General features: G+C 37.7%; 1 protein-coding gene across 1 annotated transcript in view; it reads right to left on the bottom strand.

The window, feature by feature from the left end:
- LOC150089750 (angiotensin-converting enzyme-like) overlaps positions 1 to 11,931 on the bottom strand; it is a 111,545-nt gene extending 99,614 nt beyond the window's left edge. The window contains 4 exon segments of the mRNA XM_090390091.1: positions 1,298 to 1,441; positions 5,602 to 5,704; positions 8,372 to 8,527; positions 11,642 to 11,931. Coding sequence (XP_090246217.1) covers positions 1,298 to 1,441; positions 5,602 to 5,704; positions 8,372 to 8,527; positions 11,642 to 11,878 — 640 coding nt within the window. The 5' untranslated portion in view covers positions 11,879 to 11,931.
- Positions 11,932 to 18,193: the final 6,262 nt, after the last annotated feature.

Raw genomic sequence — 18,193 nt, forward strand, 5'->3', positions numbered from 1 at the left:
GCATTAGTAGAGGCATTTGATGCAAGAAAGCAAGCTTATGCAGCATCAGCCAAAAAAAAAAAAAAAAGCCCACTTCCACTTCACCCCTCTGTTCGTTCAAAATACCTGTCCAGCTGAGCCTTAAACTTATTTAGGCTATCAACCTCCACCACAAGGGATGGAAGTCTGTTCCACCAACCAACCACCCGCTGGCTAAAGGCAAATTTCCGCACGTCTATCCTACATCTGTCTTTCCTCAATTTGAATTTATGCCCTCTCAGGTGATTTTTCAGTTGGTAAAACAGCACTCGATACTTTTATGTATCGAAAAATTGCAGTCCAACGATGTTGGTATGCAAAAGTCAAGGCATCATTCAGTGTTCAACGTTCATGAGGTCCTAAAACCTCGGTTTAAAGATTAACAATACGACTGCAACTGGTTAAAAAAAAATGCAAATTATGTATTTTAAGTATCCTTTTGTAAAGCCAAATGACCAACAGAGAAGCGCAGGATTTACTATCGAAACTCCAGCCTGGGCTTACCTTTCTCCTTGTTGAAATGTTTCTACCTGTATATGTCTCTAAACTGCGTGTGTTGTGTGGTCGATTTGCTGTTTTCTGGACGAAAAACCCTAGTTTTTTTTGGGATAAAAAGCTATGTTACCCTCGCATGAAACCAATTAATTAAGCACGTTGTAAAAAAGGCCCTTACAAATTTTCGTGTCATTGACGGGATTCGAACTCGGGTCTTTTCTACCCGGTGTGTGTGTGGGGGTGGGGTTTATTATTCTGTTATTTGGTTTATCCAAATCAAAGCTGTTGCAGAAATAGTATTCCTTTGAATACCACATATAATTTAAGTATAAAGATTATCATCCGATAATCACAACAGTTGATTCTTTAAACCTAACCGGAAAAAAAAAATATATATATACATGGGTCTATTGTTTCCATACCTGTCCATCCGTCCGCATGTAATAGAGGAACTAACAGTGACGGAATTTTCATAAAATTTTATATTTGTGCCTTCTAAAAATATTTGTCGAGCTATTCCAAATTTCATTAAATTAGGACATATAGAAACCTGCATTATTATTTCGGATTTTTTATTTATTTATTTTTTTTTTATCATTGTTCTTTTTATATATACTAACATAACTAATGATTATAGTAAAGGATCAACGTTAATTTACAACTATGGAATTGAATACATGGACCAGAGGGCAAAACGAACAAAAATAAACATTAATTTTAACTTGGAATTTCCCAAAAAAATATTAGCCTTAATTATATTCCAACTGTAGTAATTAATACTCACCATTTAATCTGGCTGCCTCGTTACTCAATTTTGTGTATTCAAGGTATTTATTGCGGTATTTTCGACCAGTGGCGTTCCTCCAAGCCTCCCAGTAGTGCTTCAGTTCGTTATAATCACGAGATTTTTGAAACACTTGTATAACAGCTGTAACAAAAAAGTTTTTCAAGAATAAAATGTGTTTACTAGATTAAAATGTGTTAACTAGATTAACATTGAATTAACAAGAATTAATTAAACGACTTTTTTAACTCCATGAAAAACTTTCCCGAGAAATTGGCGCGATTGGTCCATTAGCTGACAATCTAACTTCACAATGTTTGTCTCTTTTTAGCTATCATTGGTTACTGCTAATGGTTATGTGTACCTCGGACGGTCTCGCTTAATTTCTACTTGTTTGACTTTATGCAGTCCTCTCTCACCTTTCTTAAGGGTGCTTTCTCACTAGTGGTTGCCTGCCCTCCTGTTCGCCTTGGGATCCTCCTTCCTCGAGGTTCCAGCTTTGCCTTTCCCTTTCTTCCCTATACCCCTTCATTCCTTGAGTCCTTTTCTTCCTTTGCTCTGCTGGGAGGATTCAATTCACGATGAACCGGACCACAGTTGTGGGACGATAAGCGTTGCTCAACTGAGTGGTGCGGTTCATCGTGCAGTGGACGGATACAGCAATGATCCTTCCTAAAATGAGGTCTACAGAGCTGTATGCAGTATAATCAAGGTGTAGCCTGACCACTGCCTTAATTTAAAGGGATAATCATCTCCTTATCCCTGCTAGCAAAATTCCTGTATATCATTGACAAAACCCCATGAGCTGTCCGGGAAGCCTGTCTACACTCATCAGAGAACTTTATATCAGACTGCACAATTAACCCCAGTTCTTTTTCATTTTCCATTACCTCGAATGTAGTAGACATTTGGTACATTACTTTGAGATTACTGCTGCCCATATGCAGTACTTCACATTTGTCAATGTTAAACTTAATTTGCCACTTCTCAGCCCATCTGCCTAACTTGTATAGATCCTGTTGCAGTAATATACTGTCACTACTGTCATTAACAGCCCTGCTAACCTTTGTATCATCGGCAAACCTGGACATTGACCCTGATATACCTTCGTCGATATCATTGATAAATATAGAAAACAACAATGGGTCCAGCACAGAACCCTGGAGCACTCCACTAATAATATTAGTCCACGAAGAGCAGTGTCCATTGATTACCACTCTTTGTCTTCTCCCACTCAACCTTCTCTTTATCCATAGCAGTAACTTGCCCTGAATGGCACACTATTCTAATTTGTACAACAGTCCTAATGTGCAAGAGTATCAAAAGCTTTTCTGAAATGCAAGTACCGCATATGATATCAAAATTATATTTTGCATCCAGTTACTTTTTTGCGACCACATCGTAGTATGACTAGTATCCAATAAAACTGATCAGACAAGATCTCCGATTAAGAAACCCATGCTGTGTCTGAGCTATAACTGCAGTCTTGTCTAGGTGATACTACAATCCTTCTTTAACCAGTGACTCCATTGGAATAGAAGTTAAACTAACAGGTCTGTAATTACTTGTGTCGCCCTTTGATCTCCGTATGTGAATTGGGGATACATTCGCACATCTCCAATGCGTGAGGACCTCCCTGAATTCAAGGGTTCTCTTTTAATTATGGCTACGTGTTTGCTTACTTCCTTTTCTGCCTCCCTTAATATAATTGGATAGATCCCGTCCACCTCAGGTGTCTTGTTTTTTTTTTGTTTAACTTCAACAACTTCTCCTCCATTTCCCTCTCAGTTATTGCAAAATCATTTAGTTCCCTGTTCCAGTTTGATAAACTTCTGGCCTTCCCTTCTCTACAGAATTCCTCATGTGTGAATGTAGATTCAAAATACTCATTCAGTTTGTCATACACCTGAGTAGGATCATTAAGAGTCGAACCATCGATGTCAAATGGACCAATCTGATTCATCTCCTTTCTTCTAGAGTTTACATAAGTACAGAAGTCTTTGCTGTTTTTCTTTGTATCCTTTGCCAAAGATTTCTTGTAATCTGCCTTCTCTTGCCTAACCTCTTTTGTGGCTTGATTACGGACTAGCTTATATCTACCATAGGCTTCTTTGTCGCCTGATAATTTATATGTATCCCATGCATTTTACTCTCCTGACACAAGTGTCATTAGCTCATCTGAAATCCATATAGGCATAAACCTTGAACAGTATTTCTTAGTTGGTATGAAAAGCCTACTAGGTTCCATGATTAATTCCTTGAATGCCTTCCATTCAGAATTTGCTGTTGGTAACATCATCAGTCAGTTCCACTATATAGAATTTAAAAGCTGTCTGAGACCACTGTAGTCACCTTTACACAGTCATCCAATAAATCCCCAAAAGTGTGCCAGTGTGCGAGTGACTAATCCACAAATTCCAGCCAATATCTGGAAAGTTAAAATCTTCCATTACAAGACATTCTGATTTACCAGCCCACTCTATTTCTCTGTACAGTTTTTCGTTGTACTCACCAGGGTCATTAGGCCTATGACACACTCGTATTCTCATTTTTGCTTTCCCAGTGCTTATGTCACACCAAACTCACTCAAAATTCAAGTGGCCGCCCATGTCAACTGGATTTCTTGGCTAACAATATAACTCCTCCTCCTCTCTTCCTATCCAGTTCGTCCTTTCTGTACAATTAACCACACGTTGCTTGTTTTTCCGAGTTTCTGTGTTTCATCACAGTGACACTTGGTTTAGATGGACATTAGTCTGGGAGCCACCATAGACAAGGTACATTGTACATACATCCTTTCTGTACATATTGCACTCCCCATATTCAAATTCTGCTCCAAATCCTAACCAAATTCGTCAAATTTATTTACTATGCTTCTAGCACTGGTGTACGTAGAAGTATGCATGCACCTGTTCTTACTCGTAGTTATCCTAACCCAGCCCACATATTTACTTGTTTTTTGATTAAGCCCAGCAGTCCTTTAAATTCCTGGCATCTTGCTTTCCAGGCTGCTGCTCCTTCCAATAGAAGCAGTGCAAGAATCACTTTCACTCTGCCTATGGCTATTGTTGCTGTATTAGTGTGTGTATCCCCCCAATCTAGCAGTTTTTCCAACCCAACTAACATTGCCTCTACAGCATCAGCAAATATACTTGCAAATAAAAATTTGCCTCCCGCTCTGCGAAACATTATAAACAGAGCACTTTTTCTTAATTAAAAAGTTTAAAAATATTTAAACAGTTTCTCTGGTCGATATTAAATTACTTTAGGACGTTTCACATAAGTGGAACCCGTGAAGTTGATGAGGTAATCCTGGCCATCTGTATGCATAAATTATGCTAATACATTGTCACGTAGCGTTGGTCTTCAATCTTGGTAATCGGAAGCTTTGGAGGAGAGCTGATCGAAGTTTATAAGGCTCTGAGAAGAGACAGTAAAATTAATGAAGATAAAATTTAAATTTTTATAAATTATTCGAGAAATAAGAGCATTAATTCAAATTACAGGCAAATAGAGTTAGAATGGGTTTTGGAAGATTTCTTTCATCTAGCGATTGTTAATTACTGGGAACAAATTAATTCCGTGTATAGTTGTGGCTCATTGCTTGAATATTAGAAGATCCCATGGGCAATGGTAGAATGAGGAATTAAAAGTTTCGATAGATAGGGCTGCGTGAGGAAGAAAACACATAGTTAATTTATTTTATTTTATTTTTCTTGTTATTATGTTTCTTCCTTTCTTTTGGCTGATGCAGTAAAAGCCTGGGACTCCTTTGCACTATAGTTAAATATTAATACTGATAGTCTCAAGGACAGATAGCAAAACTAATGTAGCACTACTAGATAAATTTCTTTGAAAAAAAAGATCAAATGATTTTGTCCAGCCTTGTTTCATAATGACGTTGCCTATTCCTAATATATCTGTGGCCGTTTCAAAATGGCTTCTTCTTTTACTGCTTTTCCTTCGTGTTTTTATTTTGGATTTAAAACTTCTCAATTCAAAATAGCAACAATAAATATTTTTATCTCTAGAAGTGTATACAGAACTCACAAATTCGATCATTACAAATGTCCACTGCAGTCTCGTTAACTATGATTGTAGTGCAGGATCTTTTGGTGTTCGTAAACCCTAGGTACTCTTCATTCTGAGGCCTTAGTACCGTGTGTTTTTTATGCTATAGGCACAGTGTTTAAAGTGTCTAATGGAACCTGTTGTAGTGTACGATTTTGGTTCTAGTCATAAGCCTACAATACGATAATCCCCATGATTTCTCTTAATGCTGGGAGAAGTTATAAATAAGTTACCTGGCTCTAAAGACATCTCACAAGCTTCATTTTCTTTTCTGTGGTATGGACATAATTTCACCGTGCTGTATATACTCTTCATTTCCGCTCTTAGTCGATTCATCTATCAAAAAAGAAAAAGAGAATACGATCTACATAATTCATAACAGAGTAATTTCCTCAGGGATAGTATTAACATGCCATGAAATGAAATAATACATGATGGTACTGAAATTCTAATAAAGTTTGACTTGAAAAATTACTTGTGTTAGGAGAGCATATTGGTTTAATATTTTAACAGGCGACTTTCCAAAATTTACTTCATTATTGAAATGAAGTGTTCGATTTTTGCTTCATACCATAGTAAAGAGAAAAAAACAGGCGGCCCAAGGTCACTGATCTTCCCTATCCACATTATTCACACAATAGTATAAATATAGAGTGGTTAGGCCTTTTTAGTATAGAGTAGTTAATGACTTTTCATCTGCCGATTGTTTTTCTCCTTGCTGGAGCGGACATATTAGCAAACCTGGGTATATTTCCCAAACGAAAATTGCATGCTGTGAATGAATGTCTGGTATGTTGGGGAAGACCAGCAGTTTGTGTAAGCGTAAATCAATCTAGAAAGAAACAAGATGGTGTTGCCCACATACCCCAAAAGACGTGCCGATCATCTATGGCACTAGATGTGATTATTCCACTTCATTTGTAATAAGCGAAGCCCTCAGAGTAACGATGCAGTCTTCTTTCTTGCAAGTGAAAATAGCAAAAACCATTTCGGATTACAGAACAAAATTTCTGCTTTGCTTTTCCATTCACCTCTTCTGCGGTGGAGGTATAAACAATGTTTTTTAAAAATATATAGTCGACATAATATGATACCTCTGGAATGTGTTTTTGTTCTGTTTGGTAAAATATTTATATATATTGTAGTCCCGAGATATTTTCGCTTGAAGTCCAGATATGCACAGGCCATGTGGAATTCATGGAATATCTGTGGTATATCCGTACATAGTAGCATGGTTGCTAATTCATATTAGCAGTCATACTAATGTGTGCAGCATTTCTGAACTGCTAATTAAAACAAACATGGCAAAACGTGGTCATTGTTAAGAGTTTAAAAAAGAGGGATGCCTGTTGGTATCAGGAGGATACGTTTCTCCGTCAGAAAGAGCTAGATCTGCTAACTGTTCTTCAGGTGCCATTGTGACGATATTCAGACTGGCAAACCGAAGAAAAGACAGCCAAACATCATGAGTGATGTTTTGGAAAATGGAAAGTAGTTGTACGTGGTAAGAGAAGGATGGAAAGTTTAACGTGAATAGGCAGTGCCAATAGGCTAGTAATGGTGTATCCACTCACCTTCGAGTGCAACAATAGACAGTCCAGTCCCATTTTCTAAGGCGAGCAATGCTACTGCCTTACAATCGAACATATAGCCACCACCCTGCTGACAGCGTGATGGGCCATATCTCTGATTTCTTTTCGTAATATTTGTAGTGGCATTTTATATTACGACATGCCCAAGCTGTTATTTAATTTTAAATAACAGCTTGGGTACCTGCCCGCCCACTGATGATGAAGCCCAATAGCTTCGAAACGATCGTCTGGGTGGTGGTATCCTCTGAAAATAAATAACAGTAGTCTTCTCTACTAGAGAAGCGTTATTTATTTGAAGTAGTGCAATAGCAGCTATCTCGTTGTGAAGGCACCCACAATATGAGATACAATTAAAACGATGCCTTTTACACTACTTACGTAGTTCAAATTTATGGGTTAACTATGGTGTATCTACACCGATATTATATAGTTAATTTTAAAGGAAGACCATCTTCACTACCGACCTGCCAACGTTTCCATCCAACTGCGCATCTGGTTGCAGCTGTTCACCTGCTCGTCGTCGAATACTCAGTCCTCTATCGGCACGATGGAGCTGGATTCTTAATTCATCAGACCAGGCGACTCTTTTCCAGTCGTCCAATGTTCAGGAACGGTGTTCCCGTGTCCACTGCAGGCGGAAGAGTCGATGACGGTCGGTCAACGTGGGCACATGAACAGGTTGCCTACTCCTATTCCTATCCGTAAGAGCGCCCACTGGATGGTGTGCTCGAAAACGTTTCTCTGTGCTGGCTGGTTTTAGTTTACCGTTAACCGAGGGATCGTGAGCCATCTGTTGTCTCGGACAGCATGTGCAAACCGTGTTCACATTGACTGTCAACCTCTACTAGTCTCCCCGTCCCGGCACGTTGGGTGGTTGTGTGTCCTTCTTCGGACCACACCTTCACAACGGTGGCCCTCGAAGAGCTAACAGTATTCTGGTTGCTGAGATCATGGCCTCCGCCTTCAGCTGCAAACCGTTTCTCCGTCAGGTCCTTCCCTTTCCCCATTGCACGGGCTTCGTACTGACAGACACTACCCGTGTCGTCACTATATGCTGCACTGGTCAGTAACGTCACTCTTAGGTGCTGTGGGATGCGCCCACTAGTGGAGATAGGAGTGGTCGTAACGTTTTGACTCACGAGTGTATACACTAAAATAAATTTAAAAAAAAACACGGTGATATTCTGATTTATTTGAACTACTCGAGACAATCTAATTTGTTCTTTCGTTTAAAACAATGTTCCCGACTTCATCTTGAGGCAAATTATTTTGACCATATCACTTTATTTTACAAGTTGAAACTATCAAGCAGACTGACAATAAACATCCAGATAAAATAGTTTTTTCAGTAAAAATTTTTATTTCAAGTTTCAAAATTCATAATTGGTAACTAAAATTCATAAGGGCTTGCCTTATTCAGTTTTCCTTCTGGTAGGGCAGCGTTTCCTAAAACTGACAGAAACTTGAACCAGCGTCGGATATATGGTGAAAATTCGGGCCAAGCGAAGGATGTAGCATTTACCCATGACTCCTTTGTAAACTGTGCCTCCTGAAGAATCTCTTTCAGCTAAAAGCAAATAAAATCACAATTCCATTCAGTTTATATCATTAATTTTATTGTCCGCTTACAGCCAAAAAATTTTCCTTATCATAATTTAATAAAATTGACAGTTTGTGTTAAATCTTCAGTTTCATGAAACGTAATTATTGAAATTATTTGCATGAAAATCTTGAGTCATAATATTGGTCTTTAGTTTAATTTAATTCTGAAGTATGATCCAAGCTCTGTATAAGTAACATATTCAGTTTGAATAAAACTTACGATAAAATATAACGTTAATTCAAACTGAAATGAATAATCGAAGGTTAACGCACGGTTATCCACTTAGTCTATCTTTAGACTTTGTTCGTCTCTTGTTCTTCCAGTCACATAGTTCCCTGAGGAGTTGTTGTGGCCACCAACAAAATCCTCCAACTGCATCGATCATGTGCTATACGAGCGGCATCGCAAAATGTCACGCCCAAAAGTTCACTGATCCCATCCTTCCACCTAGTTGCAGGTCTTCCTTTAAGAGCAGTTTTTGGAGTTGGTTTTTTATGGTTTCTGTGGCATCAGATAATGTGGTGGTATGCCATTGCCTACCACATGGCCGATTTTAAAAGGGGCTTTAATCATAGGAAGAGTCATCATGCATCCCACGAGATGCTCTTGAAGAGAAAAGGTGACTACAGCAGAACCCCTCTTAGTGCAGAAAGTTTTAGCCTGGTTTCCAGAGGTCGTCTGACTGTATTATATCAAAGCCTCTTTCCCTTCAATATTTGTTCTGCTGAAATCTGCTTAAAAGGTGAATGCTTTCGATGAAGTCAGATAATTTTCAGTGATATTTGTAGCTGAAACATCCATAAATTACTAGCCAACTATGCGTGTAAACAAACCAGCATCACTGCCATAATCGCTTCACTTTGTTCGTACAAGAATATTAATGATGGTTTTTTCTCCCGGAAACTCGGGTTTTTCGTGCAGCAAACAGAATATCGGCCGCAGAACACGACATTTACAAACAGTATATACGGAGCAATATGGCCTTAGTCGCTAATGCTCCTAAAACCCAACAACAACAATTAAATATTATTTAAAAATTCATATTAAATATTATTTGTATTTAATTGTGTTCAAATTAAAGAAACTGAACGACGAGATTCGAACCTAGAACTTTTCCAGCCGGTGTGGGGAGGACGGCGATTCTACGAAATGTGCTACCCACAAGGGCTTATAAAGAATAATTAATATAAATGAACACATTAAGCCAGAACAGAACACTGCGGAAAGTCTTCGCCATGAGAATCGAAATACGAGTATGTGAGTGCGGTCAATGCACAATGTGGCAAGTTCTTATCTTGTTGGACTTTTTACGTGGTACTGGGCGTCCGAAGGGATGGTTGCGTCTTTGTTTTCATGAATTTGTTGGCAGTAGCATGGCTTGCCATATATTTTGGAGATAAGCTTTTTGTGAGATTTTTAGCTTTTATTCCATGAAATTAATAGTTCTTTTTATTTGTCTCTGCGTGGTCATTTTCTAGTATTCCAGACATGGGCTAGGATTCGACAAATTACCAGTGTATGTTGTCTGCCTTGTAACCAGATAAATTCTGATCTGATTCGTTTCATCAGGGGATAGTTAATACGTATTTCATTCTACATTGATTTGGTGGTACTTAAAGAGTCAGAATGGATATAAAGGTAAAAATTTGTTTAAATGGATATAATTTGTAAAAATGGATATAAAGGTGTTTATTTTGAGACCTACTGGTAAATGCTCAGCTAGATAAATGTAAATATCTCTGCAGCGAAATTGCTAAATTTTGTTGGTAGAGAGATGCCGAAAGTGTAAGCGAGTGGGATCGCAGTAACGCCTACTTCTATAACCGACTTCGAGCGATCAGTGTGTATGTGATTATATTGAGCATAATTTTAGGTATGAGCAGTATGAAACTGTCTTATATTTAGGCTCGCCAGAGAATTATTCTCACTGGCTCCAATAACTACCATATTTCATCAATTTTTTTGTCCTGTCTCGGATTGGTCCATATCATTATAGATTTTGTCAATTTGAACGTTCCAGCTATCTAATGAAGTCGAATGTCTTTGCAAATTCATTGGTATAAGGCTTTTTTCTGTATAAGGCTTTTTTCCCTTGAGGTTCAAGGGGGAGTATCCATAATAGGAGGTACTGATAGGTTATGTGGATAAGTAGGTTATTAATAGGATTTCTTTCTGAGGTGTAATAGTGGGGGGGTGATCCACCTATAAACTTTCACTTGAGGAAGTTCTAAAAGCTTCTAAGACAATGCACGGAGTGTTATATTTGGATAGGTTCAAGTCACCCCACACTAAATCACTCTTTCTGACAGAAAGAGTGATTTAGACTACAGCTCCAGAGTCCTAATATTCTGAATATTAATTATTGCACAATCAGTGCCCAATTTTAGCAGGTATTATTCTAAATATGCTTCGAATAGCAATATATATATATATGCTTGAGAGGTCCTAACTGCAACTTCTGTCATACAAACAAACAAACAAAAAAACCCCTTTTTTTTGGCTGATGCAGCAAAAGCCTCGGGCTTCCTTGCACCATATGGCTAATAATAATAATAATAACGATGCACGCTTCGCGTGTATTGTCGTAAGAAAGGAACCGCAGCGTTTTAAAACTGAATTAAAACTACATTTAATTTATGAATTTATATTTTACATACAGTTTATAAAAAAAGAACGAAATATAAAATTTCTTGAAAATCTGTGCAGTGTGAGTCTACTTGTTACATGCGGACGGACAGGAAAACACATAATATCTTATGTAGGCCGGCACCCCACCAACCTCAGTTCAACTCCTTCTCCTCCTCCTCCTTGGTATACTTGATTTTGTAGATCCGATGGTTGGTGAGTAAAGACAGCAGGAAGATGAGCCTCCAGGAATCAAAAGCAGAAGATGGTCCAAGCACAACCATTATCATTATAAAAAAAAAAATAACTTAACTTCTATTGTGTTATCCATTTAAGGATTGTCACTATTATCTTTCTTCGATCTCTATGGGATACAATGAGAATAACTTAAATATGAACTGAATATGAACTTAAAACAGAATCAATAGAGATGCTTCTATGCCAAACACCTACCATTATTTCTTTGTTTTCTTCCGTGAGGTCGGAAGCATAATTCCAGCTCGCTTTTGTCAGTTTGTTGCAATGCTCTGAAAGAAGTTTGTCGTTATTGACAAGAAACTCTCTTCCTTCCTCTTCATTTGTGTTATTTCCACTAGGATATTTGATAGATGTTTCAGATTTTACGCACCCCACCGAGAAGACAAACAGCAGTAAAATAAATTGCCGAGATAGTTCAATTGATAGAAGCATAGCTTTCTCTTTGTCTCTGGAATAGATTAATACAACTGAAAGAGGCAGCAACTGTCCTTTTGAGTAGTAACTGTAGGTGCCTAAGGTGGAGCAATTTATTGGGTAAGCCAATCACTCTCTCTCTCTCTCTCTCTCTCTCTCTCTCTCTCTCTCTCTCTCTCTCTCTCTCTCTCTCTCTCTCAAGATAACGACTAAAGAATTACGTAAGAGTAACAGTTTTATTAATCAGTTGGGCATCAGCTAGTACCGGAAGGGGTACCAATTATTGCACAGAAAAATAAAAGCAAAGTTCCAGAACATTAACTCATTTCGTTCAGGCTTACTTCTTTATTAAGGATTTTCTCGTACTTGAAAAACTACGAAGAAACGAGGAATGTTTCCAGAGATGAAGATAGTGTTTTCAGTTATTTTATTTTATTTTATTTATTATTTTTCTTGTTCATTGAAAAAGCATTTTTTCGTTCCGGTAAAAAGTATATTTGTGCTCAATGAGAAAATAGTGAACACGATCACCACTTTGATATTCTTAGAGCGAGCGAAAGAGAGAGGAAATCTTTGTTCGCGCATCAGCTGTAATTACTCCTTACTAACGCTTTTGAACTGGTTGTAATTATGTATTTCATTAAGAAATCAGCAACAGAAAAAGAACGAACTCACACTTGATGTATCGTTTCGATAATGTTTTAACAACTGGAAGAGTAGCAACCCTTACAGTTGTTTTTGTCGTGCATCTGTTCTTTTAGCCTAAAACTTAATCATATTAACAAGAAAAAAAAAAAAAGCTTAATAGTTAATATGACAGCGATATCACTGTACTTAACAACGTTAGAATAGATATTTATTTACTAATATGGAATGTTCAAATATTATACGGTGCTGTATTGTAAAGTACAGTTTTTCTGTAAAAAAAAAAATCAATCTTTACAGTTGAATGGCAGTATTGGTTTAGTGTACGCTAAACTAGATCAAAACTTTTAAAATTTGTTTTAATTTTTAATCTACACTAAGCGTGAGATGCGAAATGTTTGAATATATCGTAGTCATTGGTGAAACGGGTTATTTTTATTTTATTTTTTAAATTTTATCTTCTTTTTCATTTTTTTTTTTAAATTTTATCTTCTGTTTTTTTTTTTTTTTTTTCATTATTACTAGGATTATTACAGAGGTAGCAGTTTGGGTTTTTCACTGAGCCGATATCTGACGAGTTTCGAACTTAATTTCATTCGTTGCAATTAATTGCGTCTATTACGGTTATAATAATATTAAAACCACTCTTATACCATGAAAATTAATAATATAGTTTATTAGGCTGTTTGCCTACATTACTAAACATTAGGGTGACGTTTTGGGTATCTTACCGATACCCATCATCAGACCAAGCTGCTGACAGAAGTTTGGTCTGATGATGGGTATCGGTAAGACACCCGAATCGTCACAATTTGTTTTACTTCCTCATGAACATTGGCAACAAGCTACAATGGCTGAAAAATTTTCTTTCTTAACAATAAACTTCCGGCAATAGTTTAATACAAATAAAAACACGGTTTAATACAAAGAGTAAATAGTGAAATTTTTCTAATTATTATCAATAGTGAAAGAAATTTTTTTTTTTATCCTTTATAGATATATTTGAAGACCTTAAATAGCATTGCTGTAATTTGCATACAAAATTAAATCACATATTTCAGCGAAAGTGATATAAACGGCAACGAAATTTGTGAATATATGGTATCATTCAAAACATTACAGTGCAGCCAAAATCAGAGATTATGAACCTAAATAGTTGTTAATAATAATAATAATAATAACAATAAGAAGAAGACGACGCTAGCGAGGAAATACCAACTGAAAAAGAAAGTGAACTGTATTTCAAGTACGAACCGAATACCAGCAACCTCCAGAAAACCTACGAGGAAAAGATCAGGAAGTACACAGACCTAAGACAGGAAGCCAAAGAAATATGGCATATGGAACAAGTAAGGACCATCCCGATCACTGTGTCAACCACCTGTATTGTGCCAAAAACCCTACACAAGAACCCAGCAGCAATAGGCCTGCCAGAGAACATCAACAAGGAACTTCAGAAAGTCGCAATTCTGAACACCTGTAGGCAAGCACCACTCTGAATGGTTTTCGATCTTTATAAATTAATAGCTGTTTTTAGTTATTTAGAAATGTTATTCGTTTTTTTCTATCACGTTTTTTCACATATTATTTAAGTTGATGTCATGAGTTGTATTGTTGAATGTATTAAGCTAGGAGTAAATGCTGGGAATTTGTAAACTAAATCTGCACATGTTGGCAACATGGCCTTCAGCCATTTGTTTCTTGACCTTGAGAGTTCCATGCAGCAGTGTTTATCAGTGTGAGCTCAGTTTATTTTTGAGGTTATCGAGGTTGTGCTGAAAAATGTCTTCACGTAAGTGTTTCAACAATCCAAACTTATTTTGTTATACAGTGGCAGACAAAAAAACTACATCACCTTAAAAAAATAACATTTGTAGTCAAATGTATAAGATATTGTTTGATTACAGTCATTTTGTTTGTCGCAAAGCAAAGCAAAGGTTTGCTTTCCTATTGCATCAGACAGTAATTGCAAGGTATTGCATCAGCTGATTCTATAAATACGGCGTTGTAAGGGTATACACTCATTAGTATCCTGTTTAACCTCGGCAACTGAACATATGGAGCATGGCTCCATAATCCCAATTACAACCTATGCTGCCAGCCTTTGGTTTAGACGTACTGCACTTAAAACTGTACAAACTAAGTTATCCAGTATTCAACGTTGTTTTCTTCTTAGCCTACTTCACGTTTGCCGAACAGTATCAACTCCAGCTCTACAAATTTTGCAGGCACTATACCACTTGAACTGCATGTTGTGTTTAGAGGGCTTTGCTTTTATATCCGCAAAGGCATTTTTACGGAATTTCAGGTTATCATTGTTAACATTCAGGCTGATCCCAAAACTGAGCGTACCAGATGCTGGAATTTGTTAGTGAACACCTGGCAAAATATATGGAATTCTACCGAAAAAGGATCTATCACCAAAAACTTCGTTCCCGATGTAACTGCACTACTTTCATCATCCACCAGAAAATGGTTTTCGCCCTCACTGTTTACCTCCTACATACTAACTGGTCATGGTTCGCTTAACGCAAAACTCTACCAATTCAGACTTTCCAATACAGTCTCTTGTCGATGTGGGCTACCGGAAGACTCTCTCCTCACGTACTTTTTGAATGCTCCATTTACGAGGATCTAAGATTGGCTCTTAAGGCAACAGTATCAAACTTGTGTCCCGGAGGTGAGAAGATACTCATTTCTGTCAACAATTTCCAGGCCCTTCAAACCTTCTGCAATGCTGCTTTTAATCTCAGGAAGGCTTTCAACCTCTTCATAATACTACTCTGCAACTAAATCCTTCCTCTGCTCAGTGATACCGTCATCGACCAGAGACTTCTGACACCACTTCAGATTAGCAGAATTCAGAATTATATCTAGAACTTGTTCCTGCCGATCATGTTTGAATGACATTTGAATAACCCCTGGCACCACCATGCCGTGACGGGAACTAATTGTATGTCTATCATTGCAATTAAAGATTTTATTATTAGTACTTCTGTTTGACAGTACACCTTTTTCTCTTTGTGGACTACTTTGGGAAGCACTGCATAAAGACGTGGGCAAGAAATGGATAAAGATTTTATTTATTTTTATTTTATTTTTTTGTTTATTATTTTTTTATTTTTCTTTCCTTTTTTTATTCTTATTTATTTATTTTTATTTATTTTATTTTATTTTATTTATTTATTTCTCTTTGGACATTCAGTGCGTGACTATTGAGGTTGGCTATGGTTCATTCGCAGTTGTGGCCTACCTCCCCGTGGTGTAGACGGACACTGGGCAGGCTTTCCAGGTGATCGCCTGCCTGGTGACAAAATCGCCAGTAACAACTAAACAACAAAACAACACACACACTACACGAACATAATATTACACACATTTCTGGCTTGTTACAGTGCTCTGTAACCATCACAGTGTACAAAGACGGAGTTGAACTTTCGTTCAGGCGCCGTCCTACATAAGATACTATACATGTCTACATGGCTCCATATGTTCAGTTGACAACAAGGAAAAAAAGTGTAGCTGTTGCTCTATGCCAGGAAGGGCAGATCCTGGGTGCTGCAATTAAAGAGTGAAACCGGTGATGTGACGAGAAGACCAGGATCAGAGAGTGACTACGCCTTCCCAAGGTCGATATTTGAAACGGCTATGCCTTCGTAATCGCCATGCTAGTGCGCTTGATCTAAAACTGGACTTTTAAATGGCCTTTGGTGTTGAAACAAAGCTTACGCCTATCTCCACCTGTGTTCACTATATACAAAAGAAAATTCTCAACTGTACTGGCCTGGCCTATAAGGATATTGGCCTCTCTACCACCAGGGAACAGCCATCAAATAGACAAACTCAACCCGGCTCCCATCCCTGACTCAAGGAGCCGGGAAGGAGTTCGCTTTCTCATTCTGTGCAGTTAAACACATTCATCCTGCACCCACCAGTGAAGTGCCGGGAGCCCTCAAACAAAAAAAAAAAAAAAAAAAAAAAAAAACACACAAGCATAACAAAAAAAAACATATACATACAAATATTAAAAAAATACAATATAAAAAAACACAAGATATACACGTAAAAACATAACAAAAAATACAATAAAAATCACAAAGACATAAACAGACAAACACATATAAACATAACAAAAAAAAACACAACATAGACATGCACTTACAATATAACATAAAAAAAAATATATGATATATATATATATAGTGTATATACTATATATATATATATATATATAGTGGTGTATATACTGGTGTATATATATATATATATATATATATATATATATATATATATATATATACACTGGTGTACAAAATTAAAGGACCAGTCAGGTCTTCACCTGTAACTTCTCATAGGAGCGTCCTAGATATGGGAAAAGCATACCAAAGAAACCTCGTGAGGTACAGAAATGATGAAGGAAACAACACCGACACAACGACGGAAACAAAACGGTACAGATGGACTTTATTCAATAATGGCAACATGGCACTGGCTGCCATGATACAGATGCATCACTGCCAAAGATGGAACAATGGGAAGAAGAAAAAGGTGGTCCTCAGTAGGAGATATGGCCACCCCTAATGTCGATGCAGGCTTTGCACCGCCTGTCCATACTTAGAACAATGTTGTTGATAAGTTCTTGTGGTAACATCGTTCATTCCTCTGTCAGCGCCATCTTCAGCTGGTGAAAATTTTCTGGTGGCTGCGGACGTGACGCCAGGCGTCTCCACAGAGCGTCCCATATGTGCTCGATGGGAATGGGAAGGCCAATCCATACGAACAATGTCCTCACTTTCCAAAAGCATAACAACTGCAGTTCGATGAGGTGTGGCGTTATCATCCATAAACACGAACTCGGGGCCAATGGTACCTCGGAACCGACGCACATGGGGAAGGATTACCTCAGTACACTAGCGTTCACCGGTTACAGTACTGCCTTCCAATATCTGGAGTTGTGTACGTCCATCCAAGATAACACCTCCCCAGACGAGAACACCTCGACCGCCATATCGATTCCCTTCAGTGATGTTTCCGGGGTGATACCATGTGCCAACCTCTCGCCAGATTAGCTGACGTCCAGAATCGCTGCTGAGACTGAATCTACTCTCATCAGTAAAAAGTACCTTAAGTAAAGATTTTGTAGTTGTAACCTTTAGAAATAGCGTTGGTCCTTAAGTTTTGCACACCAGTGTATATAATAATAAGGGGCCTGACGTAGCCCAGTGGTCAGGAGCGAGAGTGCATAGCACGCGTTCCTTGAGTGGACCGGGGTTCAAGCCCTTGACTACTAAATACGATAAATATTTGTATTGACGATAAACTCTACTGACTTGGTTGTCGTGCCGGAGTATAAACAGAAAATTTATTTTATTTTATAATCAATCCCAACTAAAACAATGCAACAAAAAAAATTTTTGATCCCACCCCATCAACAAAACTATAGTAAGAAACAGATGCCTTCAGTATTGACCCTTAACGTGTAATGCAAGGTTAATCCGGTGTCTTCTCCTCTTGAACACGGTAACACAATATTGTTGCAATGCTTCGAATCTAAATTTACAAGCCAAGTAAGTACTTTCATTATCATGGTTACAATCTCCGATTTCAGACATTAAACTTTCTCTTTGCACGGTATATAAATTACAGTCATAGAAAACATGGCTCCAAGTTTCAGGCAATCCACAAATA

The sequence above is a fragment of the Mastigoproctus giganteus genome, chromosome 2 (assembly GCF_048544385.1).
Source record: "Mastigoproctus giganteus isolate SK-2022 chromosome 2, ASM4854438v1, whole genome shotgun sequence".
NCBI classification, from domain to species: Eukaryota; Metazoa; Arthropoda; class Arachnida; order Uropygi; family Thelyphonidae; genus Mastigoproctus; species Mastigoproctus giganteus.